The sequence below is a fragment of the Camarhynchus parvulus genome, chromosome 3 (assembly GCF_901933205.1).
Source record: "Camarhynchus parvulus chromosome 3, STF_HiC, whole genome shotgun sequence".
Taxonomy (NCBI): domain Eukaryota; kingdom Metazoa; phylum Chordata; class Aves; order Passeriformes; family Thraupidae; genus Camarhynchus; species Camarhynchus parvulus.
Genome location: NC_044573.1, coordinates 48,257,383 through 48,269,883, shown reverse-complemented (window position 1 = coordinate 48,269,883; position 12,501 = coordinate 48,257,383). Strand labels below are relative to the sequence as shown.

Sequence of the window (12,501 nt, the reverse complement as noted above, 5' to 3'; positions counted from 1 at the left end):
AAGACTGGAATATTATGCTGTCCCTGTATAATTTTTATTGGTTTCCAAGCAGAGTTGAAAAATAGAAAGCTATAAATAGACTACCACTCCAATTTGGTGTATTTGGATGTTTCTTTTGGGTGGAAGCTTTCTGCTGTCGGTAGAAACATATTTATTTTTTTGCAATTGCTGATGAAAATCTGTGTTAGAGAGCCTTGCTGTTGATATAGAATCCAGAGTATCTGGGTTGTGGAAAGAAGTGAGGCCTGAAGAGTGTTTTATTGCTCACTATAATGATATATCTAACTATATGATACTTGTAATCAGAAGAGGATTTTTTCTGTCTGACATTTTCCAGGGATTGTTACCAGTTTACATTCAATGAAGGAGGAAAAAAGGTCATATTTCTCCTTCCCTCACTTTTAGATTTTGTTGATCTGCTAAAAAGGGTTCATAAGTTTGTGTGTGCATGTAAAAGTTCTCCATTAATTAAAAAGGCCTGCAAATGTTTTGGTAGTAAAATATTTTAGCAAAGACTTGTGGTTTTTCACATGTACAAGGACATTTAAGTAAAAAAGCTGCTATTTCTTTCTCCACCTTGGATTCTAGATCATTAGTCAGAAAAATCGCCTGTCTGAAAGTCAGGAAAAAGCTGTAAATCTGAAGAAGGATTTGGCAGAGATGCAAGAATGGATGACCCAAGCTGAAGAAGAATATTTGGAGAAAGATTTTGAATACAAGTCCCCTGAAGAGCTAGAGAATGCAGTAGAGGAAATGAAGGTCAGCAATGCCAGCTCATTGTAGAGACCTGATTAAAGAGAAACAGAACTTTAAATCTTTGGGGGTTGACCTTTTATGGAATTATATTTGTGGAAAGGAGCTCATGTCATGACAAGATTAGTGGTATTTTTCATCTTTGCTTTGTGGAATTTTTGATTTTTAAAGCATAAACTATAAAAGCAGATGTTCTTTTTGGCCGTGATGGGATAGGGAGTTCATAATAAATAACAGCTTGCTCAGCTGTTGAGTCAGGCTTTTTATGTATAGCATATTAGAAATATGGGAAAATTTTGTAAGAGACAAAACTTGAGAAAGGTATAGTGTCATCTTTTATTTCTATCTAAATTAGTGCTTGTGAAAACATTCTTCTGTTTCTATCACTTGGATCTCAGTTTCTTGTCTCCTAAATATTCTAACTCCACATTTAGAAAATCACCTTAGAACAGGTGTGTTGTGAGGTTATCATGTGTTCATCTGTTGCAAACTGTGATTTTTTTTTTTTAATATCATGAGTTGGAAGAGATTCACAAGGATCAGTGAGTGATATTGGTCCCTGCTTCTCTTATTTTTGAGTCTGGTGGCCAAATAAGTGAAGAGGAGGGAGACATTTTTGTCTCATTATAATATTGTCCGTTGAACAGATAATTTTCTTGGATACATGTACAGAGTAAATAATTCCCTGCTTTTTAAACTAAGAGTTCAGTCATGGCTTCATAAATGTTTTTATTTGTGTACACTTTTTAAGTGACTATCCACTATACTGTTACTTGATGGACAATTAAAAAAAAATTCTCCCTTAAAAGTGCTTTAATGAAGCCATTTGAAGTTTTGAATTGTCCCTTTTGAAGGGGTTTTCTGAAGCAGTCCTTAACAAGAGTTTTAATATATTCACGTCCTTTGAAGCCACTTGAGATCACATAGTCTGACAGCTGGCTGAACACAAGCCAAGGAAAGAAAGAGCCTTCTTTTCATTGTCAAATCTGTGAGACTTTCAGCACATTTACCTTTGTCAAATCCAGATTATATTGTGTATATTATGACAGTTATGTCAGTGAGCCTGTAAGCTTATAGTAACACTTAAAATTCCCTTTCATTTGCAGTAACAATATTATCCTGGGACTGCTTGTAGGGCTGGGAAAAAGCACTCTCTGGATTTGGCTCATTTTTGCATATGCTCTCATTTGAACACAGAGTGGAACTCCTGCTGACAGGAGGAATAGGTTTAAGGAGGAATAAGTTTAAGATAAGGCTGTGTGATTTTTGAAAATCATGCCATAAAATATTTCCAAAATTTTCTATTCTTTGCCCTTCTGTTAACTGACTTTTTTGTTGCCTTACCTTTAGAAGACATCTTGAAATATATATACAAAAGTTGTGCTAAATTCTACTATATAGTGCAATGCCTTATTTATCAGAGGTATTTCAAATTCATAAAATTGTCCTTGAAACCTGAAGAGAAAGATACGGAGCAGTCTCAGTTTCTGGAACCTTTCATTTGTCTCAGCGGGGAGATGCAGACTGGTCTGCCTGATCTGTCTTCCAGCTATCCTTCCTCAGTTCTGGCTAAGGCAAAATTTGACAAGTGACAATACAGTTTCTCCACACCTGTGTGTTGGAAATTGTACTGTACTTTCCCTGTATATGTGTTGCCAGGCTCCTCTGAGTGTAGTTATATTGAAGGAATTCTTCTAGCTGTGCTTTTTGTGTGTTCCTTGAGCACACCCAACAGCTGTGAGGGAGGTCCCAGCTTTGTAATTGCACATGTTCTGGGTAATTACATCGTCTTTCTTGGATAATTTTGGGAGATAGTTACTGAGCTCTGAGACACATCATTTCTGTAAATTCACCCTACCTTTTTCTTCCTGATATACTTGTATTTTAGCAAACGTCTATTTTTTTTTTTTCTGGTGAATTTGTTTTTTGTATTTGCATGATAGCATAGAAATAGCAGTGACCTTGATTTTTTTTTTGCTTTGAGTCATGAGGTTTTTTTAATGAACAAACCATGAATGGTAAATATATCTGTATGCTTAATAAAACAGGATCTTTCACCACTTGCTAACATGACCTGAATTCCATGCAAGTTAGTGCTGTATTTTGTTATGTCCAGGCCCAAGAAATACATTGGCAGCAAGACCTCCAATGTGAAACTGCTATCTTTGATTTGAGTGGTGAGTAGCTGAGTGTAAGGCAATTGCAGGTTGATAGTGTAACATGTTTTTTTGACAGAGAGCGAAGGAGGATGTGTTGCAGAAGGAGGTGAGGGTGAAGATTCTCAAGGACAACATCAAGATGTTGGCCACCAAAGTGCCATCCAGTGGTCAGGACCTGGCGACTGAGTTGAATATTGTGCTGGAGAACTACCAGCTACTGTGCAATCGGATCCGGGGGAAATGCCACACTTTGGAGGCAAGAATGATAGCTCTCTGCTTAGAAATATCTGTTCAATTCCTTTATTGATGTTCTGGATAAGGCTATCAAGTCTACCCTTAGTAAATTTGTGGATAAGACCAAGTTGTGTGGGAGTACTGATCTGCTGGAGGGTAAGAAGGCTCTACAGAGGAATCTGGATAGGCTGATTTGGTGGGCTGAAGCCAAAGGTATGAGGTTCAACAAGACCAAGTACCAGGTGCTACACTTGGGTCACAACAACCCCATGTAGTGCTACAGCCTGGGGGAAAGAACAGCTGGAAGATGTCCAATGAAAAAAGGACCCAAGGATGCTGATTCACACCCAGGGAATGTGAGTCAGCAGTGTGCCCTAGTGGCTCAGAATGGCATTTTGGCATGTGTTAGAAATAGTGTGGCCAGCAGGGCTGGGGAAGTGATTGTCCCTCTGTATGTATTTGGTGCTGGTGGGGCACACCTTGAGTGCATTGTCCAGTTCTGAGCCTCTCACTAAAAGGGGGACATTGGGGTGCTGAGAAGGGCAGCAAAGCTGGTTGGAAGTTTTGGAGCACAAGTGCTATGAGGAGCTCCTGAGGGAGCTGGGAGTGTTTAGTGTGGAGAAAAGGAGGCTGAGGGGTGACCTTATTGCTCTTGACAGCTGCTTGAAAAGAGAGTGTAGCCAGGTGGGGTTTAGCCTCTTCTCTGAGGCCAGTGGCAGAATGGGAGGAAATGGCTTCAAGCTGTTCCTGAGGAGGTTTATGTTGGGCATTGGGAAGAATTTCTTCACAGAAAGAATGATTAAACGTTGGAATGGGCTGCCTAGAGAGGTGGTGGAGTCACTGTCCCTGATGGTGTTTAAGGCAAGAATAGAATGGATATGGCATTTAATGCCGTGGTCTTGTTGACAAGGTGGTGTTTAGTCACAGATTGGAATTGGAGGATCTCTCAGATCTTTTCCAACTTAAGTGATTCTGTGATTCTGTAAAATGAAGGCAGGTGGCACAAGAGGGGTGTGGAGAAGTACGCTGATAATGTCTGAATACAGTAGCTTCAGCATAAATGCATTTTACTCCTTTCCAAGATTACTTTCCCTTGAAATTATGTATTTGGAATCCATGAGACACCATAGATTTGTTTTTGTAATTGTATTCACTGCTTCTGCAAATGAGTAAACTTGTCTCACAGACCTGTTACTGATCCGTGTGTCTTTCAAAAAGGCAAAAAGGAATTTACCAAAAATTAAAGGTTGAAATCCAGTAATAATTAGGACAAGAGATTATGGTCAGGGTAGAGTGTGTGCGTCCTGTCTTTCAAAGAGGATTGGATGCATTTTGTTATATTCTTGCATAGTTATATGAACCTTTATGTCAGTGTTAGTTTTAACACAAGTTTAGTTAGTGACTGTTCTGCTCCTTTTTCTGTATCTTCCTGAAAGAGCTGTGTGTTTTTCTATCTATAGCATATTGTACTGTGACTTGTTTCTTAATATTTTCTACTTGTCTCTTTTAGATGATTTCTCAGACACATATCTTTAAGTTGTTCATAGGGTATATAAGCTATGCCTGGCATTCTAGGCTAATTATTTTCTTTTCTGTTGCTCCTAGGAAGTGTGGTCCTGTTGGATTGAGCTGCTTCAGTATCTTGATTTAGAAACAGCTTGGCTAAACAATCTGGAAGAAAGAGTGCAAATGACAGGAAATCTACCTGATAAATTCGATGCTGTCAATGATGCTCTTGAGGTATTATAACAATTCTATCAGATAAGTAATTTTTCAGATAGCTCTGTTTAAAAAAAAATTTTGCACTTCAGTAGCATACTGAAATGTGCTGAATATTCTTATTCTTCACATTAAATGAACATATTAATCTGAATTGAAAATGGAGATTTGTAAGATTCTCCACCAAAAGTGGACTTTTACTGTATGTGATAGTGCCATACTTGGTACTGTGATAAAATTGTATTCTCTCTCCGGGCCTGTGTAAATTGGTTAATTCCTTCCAGGTCTATAGTGTTATGAAATTATGAGAGTAGGCAAAAAGTGCTGTGAAGTTTGATAATCTAAAGTAAAATCACCTCTGTGCCATTATGAATTAAGTCATAACTGGTTTATGCTTTTAGAGCACTTTCAAGACAGTTAAGTGTTAAACTTATGTATACAACCAGATTTCCAGCTCTGAAAATGCAGTAATATTTAGTGTCTTGACCTTTAAAACTTTTTCTAATTAGTCCCTGGAATCAGTCCTGCGTCACCCAGCTGATAACCGAACCCAGATTCGGGAACTTGGGCAGACGTTGATTGATGGAGGGATTCTTGATGACATCATCAGTGAAAAACTGGAAGCTTTCAATGCCCGCTATGAGGAATTGAGTCACTTGGTAAGAACTTGGGGTAAGGGTTGAAGAAGACTGGATTTTTCAGCTGAGGTCTGAAATGATTCTTGTTAGCTGAATTCGAAGATACCAGACTGCAATACAGGAAAAGAACAAATAGCATCAGTGGTGTCAGCTGTTTTCAATTTGTAAAAATGTCCAAAGAGCAAGATGCTTTTCTGTTTTTCATTACATGAGCGAAGTTTGTTTTCCAAGCTTGCACTGCAGGGATGCCCTGGTATTTTTTTAATAATTTTGACAAAAAGGCAATTCCAAAATCAAGGAACAGCTTGATATTAACAACTTAATATCACCTTGCTACTGCCATAAATACTGGTAATTTTCTCACTAACTGTAAAAATGAGGAGTGTAAGTAACATTTTCACTCTTAGAAATACTAGTCAGAAGTCATGCTGGAACAAAGAACAGAAAGGAAACATTCTTCTCATTACTCATCCATTACTTTGTCCTCTTCCTCGTCCCCTACTTCAGTCTAGTCTTTTATAGATTTAATAAGTAGAGGAAGACTAGCTGTATTTCAAGTAGCACAGGTTTGTAATTTGTGTTCTGTAACCTGGTAATACAGGCCCCTGCCAAATTGTAGGATGGAAGTTTTCTGTCACTGATGAAAAAATGTAATCATAGAGAGAATTTCAGGTCATCCTCTTTACAATGAGCAGCATGAATGCAGTGCCCTCAGCTGGGGGCTATGTGCTGGCATTTAAGTTAGCGTTGACTACTGTTTTTCCTGTTACAACAGGTCTAGCATATAAAAACCTGTTTGCTTTGGCAGCTGCAGCACTGGCACACTGGGCTTTTGACAGCTCTCCACAACTGTGTGTGTGTGCACATGCACAGGTCTGTGCATGCATGTGCTGATAGTGGGGAATTTGTGTTCCTGTGCAGGTAGTGATAATTTAGATGCTGTTAAAGGAAGAAGCAATAAAGGGAAAAAACTGTGAGCTTCTGTTTTGACAATATAACCAAATAAGTTTATTGTTTTGAAAGGAAATGTGAATATTAACAGTGTAAATATCAAACAACATTGATCTGTGGTCTATTGCAAAGTTCCTGTTTCCCATGGAACAGCTAGTTTTTGAAACTGATGTGGTTTTAACAGAATACTTGCTTCCCAAGGTAGTAGGAGAGGTGTGTTTTTGCTGTCTCACATATATCTAGCAGCAGAACTCTCCTTCTCTTCCACTGCTTGTCAGTTACTGGTTCAGAAGCTCCACCAAGCTTCAAAAATTGCTGCTTTCTAGGATTTGTTTTCGCCAGTCTTCCAGGTGTAGGATCTTTTCTGGTCTCTCCTCCTTGTTTTGAGGAAGTGTTCTATGATTTGTGTTGAATTATTGGTGTGTTTTGTCTCACCTTTCTGTCCTGCTCAGGCGGTGAGCCGACAGATCGCCCTGGAACAACAGCTTCAGACCATGCGAGAAACCGACCACATGCTGCAGGTCTTGCAGGAAAGTTTAGGAGATCTGGATAGACAGCTGACATCTTACCTGACTGACAGGATAGATGCCTTTCAGATGCCCCAGGAGGCCCAGGTATTTCTCTGTAGCCCTTCACTACAAAACTTTTGGAAATATTTGATGATAGTGCTCAGTCTAGACTTAGTAATAAATTTCAGTCTTGTGTTGATGCATTAGGTGTTATCTTCTGTAATCGGGAAGGTTTTATTTTTTTAAGGTTGTATTGAATAACAGCAGTTTTCAATTTAGCAATCTGTCACCAAAGGCAGAATATTTAAAATAAACCTGGTGGTGTTTAAGTTTTACAGAGTAGATTTTCTTCTGGTGGGTGGTAAGAAAGTTCTCCTTCCTCTCTCTGCAAGCAATTTTGTAATGTATTTCTTTCCTGCTTGTGTGATATGGCAGAAAATTCAAGCTGAGATTGCAGCTCATGAATCCACCTTAGAGGAGCTGAAGAAAAGTGCTCGCTCTTTCCCTCCTGCTTCTCCTGAATGCAGGTCTCCCCGTGGTGGAACTCAGCTGGATGCTTTGCAGGTAAAGACATGAGTCGCCCTTACACTTTGCCGTGTCAGTCTGTAAATTGTTTGGTGCAGTCAGATGAACCTCAGAAGAAAATAGTATGTGCTTTCATAAGGAAACAAACAGCCCTAGATGAATTGAACAAGGAAGCTTGAATTTCACAAGTGTCATGGGATAAGTGCAGAAAGTCAGCAAATCTCTGTATATGAGTAGAATGGGTATTTTTAAAGCTTTTGATACAGAATGACGTCTCTCTTGCACCTCAGGTAGAGAATAGGAATAGGTGATGGCACCATTATTTGCCAAGCCAAAATTCCATATATATTGATTTGTGGTGGCATGATGGATTATAATCTGTGGTGTGAGATGCTTTAAAGGTTATTTTTTGAAGTGCAGGTACTAATTTAAAACAATCTTTCAACGTAATATTCATTAAAACAGAGAAAGCTCCGTGAAGTATGTACAAAGTATCAGCTTTTCCAGAAACCAGCCAATTTTGAGCAGCGCATGTTAGATTGCAAGAGGGTGTTGGATGGTGTAAAAGCAGAACTTCATGTCTTGGATGTGAAGGATACTGACCCAGATGTAATCCAAGCTCACTTGGAGAAATGCATGGTACGTATCCAATGTTCATGACTCGTGCGAGGGGGTGCTTCTTTTTCTTCTAGTTCTTGTTGCTTAAACTCTCTTCTGAGGAAATTCTGCTTAAAGTCATCATGGAGCTATTGCAGCTCATTGGAAAGTGCTAACAGAGCACTTGATAACTAAAAATCTGATACTCTTGTAGGACATAAAAACAGTGGGCTATTGATCATAGATATGGTGGAACAGCTGAGTTTTTATAAACTCCATTTCCTGCTTCATCCTTATGTTCTGGAGAAGCATCACAGTCATTAGTATTTGATCAAAACAAAATACTAAGATGAAGTACAGATCACAATATTAGCCTTGGAGTAAACACTGTTAAATTATTGATCTTATTAATTTTTGAAAATAAAAGCTAGAATAAAATGTTATCAGGATATTTATCAGAATAAAATATCATCAGGAGTTTGGACTCTTCTTGTCAGATATTGCTATTAAATCAGAAATCAGAATTTAAGTGCAATTTGAAGTGAAGGTCCTCAAAGGAAGCAGAGTCAGAAAACCTGCACTACAAATTGATCACCAATATAAGATATTTGTGCTTTTAGAAACTCTATAAGACCCTCAGTGAGGTGAAATTGGAAGTTGAAACTGTCATCAAGACAGGAAGGCAAATTGTACAGAAACAGCAGACGGATAATCCTAAAGGGATGGATGAACAACTGACAGCACTGAAATTTCTTTACAATGACTTGGGGGCACAGGTAAGAAAAATAAATAAACGTATGAATATTTGTCTGCATGTCACTTCTCTGCTGTTTGATGGTGTTTTAAGTTTGATTCTAAAGCTGATAGTATGTAGGTTAGTTGCTGCATCCAGGAGCAATCATTTGAGAGATTAAATATTACATATACCTCCCTGGAGGAGAGGTAGCCTTGAAGAAAGGAAGGTTCACAGAGTTTTGATTGCCCTGGAAAATCTGACCTACCATTCATTAAAGTCCTTTAAGATAATTTATGGTCAGATTATGATGTGAGAAATGTAAGTCAACCTGAGGTTTTTTGGGTATCATGATGGTTTTGAATTGTAGTCCATCTAAATGATTGCTCTCAGTGTGAAATAGAAAATGCACCAAACCTGTATTTCCCATGAACTGCATTAAATATTGCATAATTTTCTTATTAGTTGAATATTTACTTATCCAAGAGAAGTGTTTATAAGTGGTTAAACCCTTAATGGGCAGGTAGGACTCTCTACCTAAATTAAGGTGGAATCCCAAGTGGATTTGTGTTTGTTCAGTGCTCTATGAATTAAGCTGGGCGTAAAGGATCAGTCTTGGAATATCTCGGAATGGGTCCTAAGAAATTTTGCAGTTGTGAATTTGAGAATATCCACGAAGCTGTGGATTCTAGAAGGCATGTTGACAAGAAATTAAGAAAAGGTAGAAAGGCAGAGTTACTTGCAGTATAATGCTATGATTTTTATTTCTGAGCAGAGAAAAGAGCACAATATTGTGAAATGTCAATTGATTCTGACGATGATGCTTGGAATTCTTCTCAAGTCTGTGTTAAAATCTCACCAGACTAGTTGTGTAACTGGTGTGAAACACAAATTATTTTACTGTGACAAACTTCAAATTTCATGTTTATGTTACTGATATGTTTTTAAGGGCAGACTAGATTTTCAGTGAAATTTTTCTTTACAATTTTTTGCTAGCAGCCCTTACAAATTACTAGGAGGACTTGAATTTTACCTATGTGAGTGACTAGACTCTACGTTCCTTTGAGTTTCAGCTAAAGGACCAAAATCAAGTGATAAACATCAGTTTGGTGATTGCTAGCTATAAATAAATTGGTATGCAGGTTTCTTTATCTCCTTTAGATGTATCTCAATTTAAAATTATTTATATACTCTGTCATATAATAAGATACAGATGCTTATAATCTTTCCTTTTAGGGTCCTTCCTTAAAGCAAGACAGTTTTAAGATACAAGGATTTTATATATTTAGGTGGATATTTTAGCTGGCTAGCTATCTTTTAGCTGTGTTTGCTATCTTTTAAAATCTAATTTTCTTTTCTTTCTTTCCTTCCTTTTTTTTTTTTTTGTAGGTGACAGAAGGAAAACAAGACCTGGAAAGAGCAACTCAGCTGGCACGCAAAATGAGGAAGGAGTCTGCCTCTCTGTCAGAGTGGCTGGCTACCACTGAGGCTGACCTCGTGCAGAAGTCCACCTCAGAGAGCTTGCTTTCTGATCTAGATTCAGAAATTGCCTGGGCCAAAGTAAGCATGCTTACTAAATATTGGTAGAAAAAATTTCTGACATTATGCCAATATTATGTAGAAGTGGCTGGGAATTTAAATTCCTGTAACTTGTTCCTAAATCTCCCACATCCTGAAATTTTAGTAGAATCAATAATTCATGTTCAGTACCTTACTGAGTCTGATCTGTTTCATCTTGGCATTTTGTATCAACCTGAAATGTCAGTGAAATATTTAAGATACTTCTACATATTTGGTACTAACGGGTATTTAAGACTTACTGTATCTCTTACACATTTCACAATTATAATATTCTTAAAATTATCAGAAATATAATTGTGGACTGGATCAAATATTTTACTAGTAGAACCAACTGAAATTGCATTGAATGAAAAGTGCGTTCAATGAAAAATTCAGTTTGTAACTTTTCATTGAAACAGCTTTGTCTTCAAAATTGTGGCTTTGCAAAATAAGAGGCTACTGTAATTCCTTATTTTCTTTCACCTACAAGTTAAAGCTTTTAACTGAAACAGGAAAAAGTATTAGTTACTTTCTTCAGAATATTATCTCATACTGTAGAAATTTGGATATTATTAGGAGTTACCAGCAAGTGTCAGTTGATAGAATTCAGCAGTACTGACCTTTCCAGTTTTTTTTTCTTTTTTTCTGTCACCTTTTACTTCTGAAATGGGTCTGTCTGCCGTCTTAAGACTTGAAAACTCACCAAATTACACACTCGTCTAATGTAACCTGTTCTTGGTCATTTCAATCAGGACTAGCAGTTATTAGTGCTAGGATTTTGCTGTGGCAGTATCCCCAAGATTCCTCTCCGAATGAACTTTTGAATCCTTATTGGAAGTATACCATACATTTGTAAGCCATGCAAATAAAGATTCTTATGCTGCACCAGCAGGAGGACAAGTCCTATATGTTGCATACAAAGCTGTCCTTTCTGTTTTCAAGTTGTCTTGAGGAAATTTTAGAACGTAGTAACTTGAGTATTTGTTTCTGTTTCTAAGATAATAAGTTCTCATAAAGGAATAAGTTACTTACTTCCTAGATAGTATGTTCAAGGATCTCCAGGCGCTGGCTGTGATTAAGTGCATTCTTCACCACACTGTACACTGGCATCAAAGAACTGTCTAAGTAGGCAGATATCATCAATAATAATTGGTGATCTTGTATGGCAAGAGGTCTGTTTTCCACATGGAAACTCTGTGCTGATATTTAAAAGATGACATATTGATTAATTTGCATGTCAGAGGCCTACTTTCAAAAAAGGTGTGTTTTTTAGATTAAAAAAACTATTGAAAAGTGGAGATGACTTGGAAAAAAGGGTAGAGCTAAAGATACATATATTTACATTTCTGTATATAGATAATATAACAATAGGGATTCTCTATTATGTAGCCACTGAATTGAACATCTACAGTAATAAGTTGTGATAGTTCTCAAAAATATTTAGCATTGGCCTACCATGTTTCTCTTTGTTGCCAACTGTAAAAGTACTTTAATAGGAAAAGAAATGGAGGAATCCAGAGTGTCTCTTGAAATTTGTTTTGTGCTTTACAATGCAGAAAAAAGACTTTTAAAAATGGACTTGCAATGTAGTTAATGTAGTGTGATGCATTTGCTTTACCTATATAATGAAAAGAAGCGGTGAACATGATCTAAGACAACAAACCAAAAGAGTCCCTAAGTTGTTCAGGACACTTACATGCATTGTGCTCTCACTCTCTCTTAAAAAATGAGATCACTATCTACAGAGAGTGACTGTAAACAGAAGGCAATTACACTTGGTGTAATTCTTTCCACAAGTGAAGATCACCTACAATATATTTGTTTCCTGTGGAGGTAAAAGTCCGCTTCCCCCATGTTTGGGAACAGTGTAGTTTTAATGGCTGAACTTGTTTCAGAATGTGCTGAGAGAGCTGGAGAGGAGGAAGGCTGATCTGAAGAGCATCACAGAAAGTTGCACCGCACTCCAGTCTCTGGTGGAAGGGAGTGAGGCTGTCCTGGAGGAGAAGCTATGTGTCCTTAATGCTGGCTGGAGCAGAGTTCGAACCTGGACTGAGGACTGGTGTGACACCTTGTTGGTAAGTTGCATGCATGAAAAATATTCAGGGTAGCTCTCCTTCCACCTC

At 37.7% G+C, this 12,501-nt stretch overlaps 1 protein-coding gene across 5 annotated transcripts in view; it reads left to right on the top strand.

Moving 5' to 3' along the window:
• Positions 1–12,501, top strand: part of UTRN (utrophin) — a 342,692-nt gene that overhangs the window by 109,526 nt on the left and 220,665 nt on the right. For all 5 annotated transcript variants that reach the window (XM_030944526.1, XM_030944527.1, XM_030944525.1 and 2 more), the window contains 10 exons: positions 589–759; positions 2,989–3,168; positions 4,752–4,886; positions 5,375–5,524; positions 6,907–7,068; positions 7,399–7,527; positions 7,954–8,127; positions 8,706–8,861; positions 10,208–10,378; positions 12,274–12,453. In XM_030944526.1, the coding sequence (XP_030800386.1) occupies positions 589–759; positions 2,989–3,168; positions 4,752–4,886; positions 5,375–5,524; positions 6,907–7,068; positions 7,399–7,527; positions 7,954–8,127; positions 8,706–8,861; positions 10,208–10,378; positions 12,274–12,453 (1,608 nt within the window). The remainder of the gene's footprint in view (positions 1–588; positions 760–2,988; positions 3,169–4,751; positions 4,887–5,374; positions 5,525–6,906; positions 7,069–7,398; positions 7,528–7,953; positions 8,128–8,705; positions 8,862–10,207; positions 10,379–12,273; positions 12,454–12,501) is intronic.